The following is a 7,500-nucleotide window of genomic DNA, read 5'->3' as shown; positions in this document are numbered from 1 at the left end:
AAACAAACAAACAAACAAACAAACACAACACATCTTACCGGGCAGTCCTGGCAGGCCGTCTCTTCCGGGTCCTCCTGGTCCTCCCGGCGGTCCGACTGCGCCCTGGGCTCCGGGGAACCCTGGGGAACCTCTGTCTCCCGGCAGCCCCGGGATGTCCAGGCCAGGGGGTCCGGGGTCTCCCTTCTCTCCGTTGGCGCCGGAGTATCCTGGAACGCGGCGCGAGAGAGAGAGAGGCGGAGGGAGAGACGTCAGGGACGCGAAACGGGAATTCCCGACTTCACTGTGACAACCGATATTCCCGCTGTCGTCTCACCCGTGGCAACCCGAAGTTACTGTACATCTGCAGTAGTTGATCATATTTTGAGACACATTTTCTCGAAGATAATTAAAAATTCAAGAGCAATCTCATCCTACTCCTTCCTGTCATGAAGAAGTGAACTGGAATAAGTGAAACGTCTAAGCAGCGTACGACCATCACTGGGATCAGATTAACCAATCACCTGCCAGATCAGAGCAGTATCCGGGCAGGTTAGGGTACGATACCTTTCTCGCCTTGGGCCCAAAGGTCATCAGATAGGGCCGACGCGTGGAGGCGGAGCAGACCGAGCGATGGGGGGCAGGGGTTTGGGGGAGTCGAGGATTGTGGGAAAAAAAGAGTCGGGGTGGGGGATAAGCGGTTAACACGCACTGCATGTTGGGTAACAACGTGCTGCCGTCCAATGACGTCAATGTCCTGGGAAAACGGAATATGGCCAATCTGTCTAACTCTGTTTACGTCTCCTTTGAAAGTATAAATTTAAGTTTGTTTGTTTTTTTTAAACACAGTACACTGCATCTAGCGTATACAAAAGTATACAACAGGTTTCTCCAAGACAGTGAGGAGAAGGCGGAGCCTCGATGTTTGGTAGGTGGTAGGAGGGGGGGGGGGGGGGGGGGGCTCTGTGCTCAAGGTGGAGGGGGGGGCAGGACGTGGGGTTACAGGTGACCGTGAGAGGCAGAGAGGGGGGGGGGGGGGGGTGTGACCGACGACCCGTGCGACCATCTGCTAACGCATGCCCCTCGGGTGTAACGTGCTGGTGGATGTGCCCCTAACGTCGGGCTCGCGGTTCTGTCTACGGGCGTGTCGTGGGTGAGAGTGACCGCAGTGCAGGGAAAGGTGACCGGTGCGGGCGATGGTGAACGAACTCGGTGCCTTCACGTGGACGATACTGTAGTGAAGGGGTGACATCAGCAGGCAGAGCAGGCAGACTGGTGATTGGTGAGAATTCCCAAGATCAGGGTACGGTTACTGCCCAATGACTGGCAACCCTAGTGTGTGTGTGTGTGTGTGTGTGTGTGTGTGTGTGTCACACCGATGGACGCACACACACACACACACACACACTGTAAGCACCCTGATCACCCATACAGACAATATCCCTCCAGTAGTGACGTCTCATGCTCTTCACAAACACACATCACATGACCCTTTGTGCTTCACGCCTAAACAAGTCACTCTAATCTAACGTACTGTACATCCCATAATAAACACACACATTCCTCCGAGGCACGGCAGTGTGTCTGGACAGTCTGACCCTCACACCCGCTCATGCATCCCAGAATGATAACCAGTTATTATTGTACGCTTTTCCAGTGGGGTTGGACATGCACAATGGGCAATACACACGTACACACACACACACACACACACAGAAGTCAAACAAGATGTTTCCATATCACACACATGGCAAACAATATGTACAATAACAATACAATGTATTTTAAACATAAATACAAAAGTAAATTGTTTTTGCTACGCACTATGAACTTCACTTGTCTGCACAATGACTTGGATGCACTGTACTACACGTTATCAACTCCGTTATCAATCACATACAGACTTTTGTCCGTCCCCAATCGATCTAGATCATGGGTTTCCAAACTCCATCAATGTGGGCCTCCCCTCTGAAGACAGTGACACAGCCGCGCCCCCCAAAACCCCCAAATTTGTCCATTTTGCAAGGCAGCGTTAGCTAGCCCATAACGTTACACAGCTAAGTTAGCTCGGTGGCACCTGTTGCTAGTTAACGATATGACGTTTTTGCACAATACATTCATGCCTGCTCTCACTGCACTATCCACAAATTTAGTATACATCTCTCCCATTATTTATTTCGATTTTCTGACCTTTAAAATCACGTTTCATTCATAAAAACCATAGAAAATGCAAAAATAAAAAAATGTTTTTCCTTTTTTTTTTTCTTCTAACCATCCCTCCGCGCCTCCCCTGAATTTCTTTGGGGCCCCCCAGGGGAGGCCCGCCTCACAGTTTGGGAATGCCTGATCTAGATAGTCGACCGCATCATAATCCTGTCTTTGTCCTGTCCTGTCTCCCCATCTGTGTTACACACCGACTGAGCAGAGCAAATTCCTAGTATGTGTAACAACCCACCTGGTAATATTCTGATTCTGATTGATATCACTCCTAATGTGTGCGTCTACGGCGATTTACCTGGGCTTCCCATCAGGCCGGGCTGTCCGGAAGGTCCGGGGGGCCCCTGAGAACCGAAGGATGGGGACCCTGGGGGGCCTCGAGCTCCGGGGTTGCCGGGGATACCACCGTCACCTGGGGGGGGGGGGGGGGCGGCGGGTGGAGAGCAATCAGAACCTGGAGCAGCTCACTTAAGGACACCGTTCTACTCGCTAGTGGGGGGGGGGGGGGGGCGTCAAGAGACATTTGACTTCTCTCTTGGGTCGACGCCCAACCCGGTCGGGGCCGCGCGGTACCTTTGGGGCCGGGGCCGCCGTCGAAGCCCCCTCGTCCGGGCGATCCGGGGTTCCCGGGGAAGCCGGGGTCTCCTTTGGGTCCGGAGTATCCTTTGCCCCCGGGGAAGCCTGGGGGTCCCTGAGGACCTGGCAACCCGAAACCAGGCTCTCCCTGTCACACACACACACACACACACACACACACACACAGGGAAAAAAACAACAGGGAAAAAAACAAATGTAAAACCGAAGGTCCGGGAGGTGTATCCGTCAACACCGCCGTCAACACCGCCGTCAACACCGTCCCGCGTCCGTCCAGCTGAGACGTACCTTAGCGCCGTGACCTCCAGGCTGTCCTGGCAGACCGTCCACCCCGGGTCTGCCTGGGCCTCCTTGGTTACCAGGCAAGCCAGCCGTCCCTGGGAATCCTGGAGGAGAGAAAGAGGGGAAGAAGATGATGATGATGATGACTGTATATTGTACGTTCCAGGAGAAAGAAGGAATCTGTGGATGGTGGCCGGAGTCGGAGTGTGTGTGTGTGTTCACCTTTAGCTCCGGGGGGTCCAGGCAGTCCGATGCCAGGGATGCCAGGGTCTCCTTTGCCTCCTGGTAACCCGGGGAAACCAGGCTGTCCTGGCGTACCGGGGTTGCCTGGCAACGAGCGACAGAGTAGCCAATGAGGGTGGAGTTTAAGACTTGGCAATCATCAAACCGCTAATGAACCAAAAGAGTTATATCAAATACTGCATCAAGTATAAACACAGGTACAGCAGTCCGTTCTTTTTCTTCAAGACAACTTTGAGGTCACTAATGGGAGGGATGGAGAGATTGAGGGATGGAGAGACTGAGGGATGGAGAGATTGAGGGATGAAGAGATTGAGGGATGGAGATTGAGGGATGGAGAGATTGAGGGATGGAGAGACTGAGGGATGGAGAGATTGAGGGATGGAGAGACTGAGGGATGGAGAGATTGAGCGATGGAGAGATTGAGGGATGGAGAGACTGAGGGATGGAGAGATTGAGGGATGGAGAGATTGAGGGATGGAGAGACTGAGGGATGGAGAGATTGAGGGATGGAGAGACTGAGGGATGGAGAGATTGAGGGATGGAGAGATTGAGGGATGGAGAGACTGAGGGATGGAGAGATTGAGTGATGGAGAGACTGAGGGATGGAGAGAGACGGGGGGTCTTTATGAAGAGAGAGGGGTGGACAGCTGTCCAGGACGTGTCCTCTCACCTGGGGATCCTGGCCGACCAGGCTCTCCATCCTGTCCTCGTGGGCCAGCAATGCCCTTCTCCGCCACAGTCTGACCCGGCTCACCTTTACCTCCTACAGGGGTCAGGGGTCAGTCAAGGTACCCAGGAAGTAGTGTTACTAGTATTACTAACGCTACTACTACTCTTCTACTACTACTACTACTACTACAGTACTACTACTACTACTACTACTAATACTACTACTACTACTACTACTACTGCTACTACTACTGTTATTACTACTACTACTACTACTACTACTACTACTACTAATAATAATAATAATAATAATAATAATAAATATCTCACCTTTACTACTACTACTACTACTACTACTACTACTAATATCTCACATTTAATACTGCTACCACTACTACTACTACTACAACTACTACTACTAATAATAATAATAATAAATATCTCACCTTTACTACTACTACTACTACTACTACTACTAATATCTCACATTTAATACTGCTACTATTACTACTACTACTACAACTACTACTAATATCTCACATTTAATACTGCTACTATTACTACTACTACTACTACTAATATCTCACCTGGTGTTCCAGGGCCGCCTGGTCTCCCTGATACTCCCTGAATTCCCTTCTCCCCGGCGGGCCCCTGGGGGCCGAAGCCTGGGGCCCCTGCAGTTCCTCTGTCCCCTGGCAGACCAGGAAGACCCGGGTCACCAGGAAGACCACGCTCCCCGCTCACCTGGGATGAAACCTGGAGGAGAGAAGGAGGAGAGGACAGGAGAGGAGGAGAGGAGAAGAGGAGAGGAGAAGAGGAGAAGAGGACAGGGGAGGAGGAGAGGAGAGGAGAGGAAGAGAAGAGGACAGGAGAGGAGGAGAGGAGAAGAGAAGAAGAGGAGAGGACAGGAAAGGAGGCGAGGAGAAGAGAAGAAGTAAAGAGTAGATGACAGGAGAAGAGGAGAGGAGGAGAGGAGAAGAGGAGAGGAGAAGTAAAGAGTAGATGACAGGAGAAGAGGAGAGGAGGAGAAGTAAAGAGTAGATAACAGGAGAGGAGGATAGGAGGAGAGAAGAAGAGAAGAGGAGCAGGAGAGAAGATGAGAGGAAGAGGAGAGAAGGAGGTTAATATATGCTCATTCAGACATGGCAGAAAGGATGGACGGATGGACAGACAGACTGAGAGTCGGACGGAGGGATGAAACGGCGGGTCACTTACGGACTGTCCTTTGGGTCCTGGTGGTCCCGGGGCTCCGTCTCGGCCGGGCCTGCCGTCCAGTCCCGGTAGACCGGCCGGTCCTGGGAAGCCGGTGTCGCCCTTCTCCCCTCTCACCTCGCCCACGATGGCATCGCCCGGGTCACCCTTCTCTCCCGGGAAACCTGGCGTCCCCTGGGGGCCGGGAAGGCCCTGCACACAAACACGCACACATTAAAACACTAACGCACACACAGAAACACACAGAAACACAAACACACACACACATACACAAACATATACATACACACACATACAGTAAACACTCACACACAGACACACACACAGTCGTAACTTGCACAACGATGATTCTATCAACGCTAAAAGAGTCAAGTGTTTGCTCCGGAACTGTGGGTTTCTGAAACAGGAAGTAGGAAGTGAGAACAGGAAGTACTTACAGCAGACCCAGGTTGCCCTGATCCACCTGGGTATCCTCTTTCACCTTTTGCTCCTGGACCGCCAGGGGCCCCTGGGAAGAGAGAGGGAGGAGAGGAGAAAGAGGAGAGGAGAGAGGGAGGAGAGGAGAAAGAGGAGAGGAGAAAGCGGAGAGGAGAGAGGGAGGAGAGGAGAAGACGTGGGAGGGGGGTGAGTGTCACTGAACTTCACTCATCACCAGGAAATCCAGGAAATGAATAGAGGACAGGGTTAAGGGTTTAAGGGTTAGGACACAGATGACTGTGTGTGTGTGTGTGTGTGTGTGTGGGCGGGGGGGGGGTCTTACCGTTGAAGCCGGGGGTTCCGGGGAGCCCGGCTACTCCAGGGCCGGTGTGTCCGGTAGCAATGCAGTTGACACAGGTGCTTCCTTTATCACCTGAGAGACGAGAGACAAACGGGCCAAACCAAACTCAGCTCAGGGTAGGGGTGTCATACATGGACAAGCAGCCAATCGGAACTCGGAACCTTTCCGAGAACAGGAGACGACCCACCTTTCTTTCCGGTCTCTCCCGGGTAGCCCCTCTCTCCCTGCAGCCCGGGCAGCCCCGGGGCCCCTCCCACGCAGTTTTCCCCTACGGCGGGACCCGGGGGTCCGGGGGGCCCGGGGGGCCCCTGCAAGCCGGGCTGGCCGTTCCGCCCGGGGGGGCCCGGCAGGGAGATGCCCGGCTGGCCCTCGTCTCCCTTCGTGCCTCTCTCTCCTGGGAAACCGGGCTGGCCGGGTTGGCCTGCCCCGCCCTCACCTGCGGAGAGAGAGAGAGAGACGGAGGGATGGAGGGATGGATGGACGGATAGAAGCGACAGGAGAATGTCCTTTGTGTATTGTGTGTATGTGTTTCTATTGTGTTCTACTGTGTGTATTGTGTGTATGTGTTTCTATTGTGTTCTACTGTGTGTATGTGTTTCTATTGTGTTCTACTGTGTTTATCGTCTGTGTTCAGGCCCGCTATGGGTCCCAATAGACTTGCAATTATCCAAGAGGCGAAGAAGACTTTTTGGTCTGTTTGTTTGTTTGTTGTTGTTTACTCACCTGGCAGTCCGGGTTGTCCAGGTGGACCTGAGAAACCTGGAGGAGTCAGATTTTTTTAAATGTCAAATTAAACATTAACATTTTGCATTTTCAAAGCTAAGCACTAATCATCAACATATTGATATTTTCAGTCTCTTACTGTTATTCCCTAGATAACGTGTGACATACTGGGAAACAAGGGCCCAGACTAAATCCTGGCACACAAACTAGCCTAATGCATAACAGATTGCTAACTCAACTCTTGTATCAGCATATATGCTCATATGAAGACTAAGGTGTCTAAAAAAAAATCGATTCAGATTCGATCCGAAATGCGTTCAGAACCGACCTGGCGGTCCGCGGTCTCCTTTCCTGCCCGGCCCTCCAGGGAATCCGCGGTCTCCTTTCATACCGACGCGATCCGTAGTCGGTCCTCCCACGATCTTTGAAAAGCAAGCGTTGTAGAGGCGGGAACGGCAGAAAAAGAGAGAGGGGACGTTAGCGCCATCTGGTGGCCACGCCGTGGAGCTGCGGCAGAGCCGTCTACAGTTGTAGTGTTCTATACTGTCAGTGTGTCAGAGGTGATTATGTACACACCTGTCCTGGGGGTCCAGGGTAACCAGTGGTTCCTTTTTCACCCTGAGAGATGGAGGGAGAGGGAGAGAGGGAGAAAGAGAGAGAGAGAGAGAGAGAGAGAGTAAGAGAGATGAATTGTTAATGACTGAATGAAAAGATTTCAAGCCCTGTGTGACAAACGACAGACTATTCAAACTCATTACATTACATAACATTACTCATAACATTACATTACATTACTCATTACATTA

General features: G+C 52.0%; 1 protein-coding gene across 1 annotated transcript in view; it reads right to left on the bottom strand.

The window, feature by feature from the left end:
• col4a5 (collagen, type IV, alpha 5 (Alport syndrome)) overlaps positions 1-7,500 on the bottom strand; it is a gene marked incomplete at both ends in the record, with an annotated part of 37,333 nt that overhangs the window by 11,963 nt on the left and 17,870 nt on the right. The window contains 14 exons of the mRNA XM_084451615.1: positions 39-206; positions 2,492-2,605; positions 2,767-2,917; positions 3,076-3,173; positions 3,292-3,396; positions 3,983-4,075; positions 4,569-4,737; positions 5,197-5,385; positions 5,631-5,701; positions 5,954-6,043; positions 6,159-6,407; positions 6,695-6,730; positions 7,023-7,116; positions 7,271-7,312. Coding sequence (XP_084307741.1) covers positions 39-206; positions 2,492-2,605; positions 2,767-2,917; positions 3,076-3,173; positions 3,292-3,396; positions 3,983-4,075; positions 4,569-4,737; positions 5,197-5,385; positions 5,631-5,701; positions 5,954-6,043; positions 6,159-6,407; positions 6,695-6,730; positions 7,023-7,116; positions 7,271-7,312 — 1,669 coding nt within the window. The remainder of the gene's footprint in view (positions 1-38; positions 207-2,491; positions 2,606-2,766; positions 2,918-3,075; positions 3,174-3,291; positions 3,397-3,982; positions 4,076-4,568; positions 4,738-5,196; positions 5,386-5,630; positions 5,702-5,953; positions 6,044-6,158; positions 6,408-6,694; positions 6,731-7,022; positions 7,117-7,270; positions 7,313-7,500) is intronic.

Source organism: Borostomias antarcticus, assembly GCF_949987555.1.
Source record: "Borostomias antarcticus genome assembly, chromosome: 17".
NCBI lineage: Eukaryota > Metazoa > Chordata > Actinopteri > Stomiiformes > Stomiidae > Borostomias > Borostomias antarcticus.
This window is presented reverse-complemented; position numbering and strand designations above follow the sequence as displayed.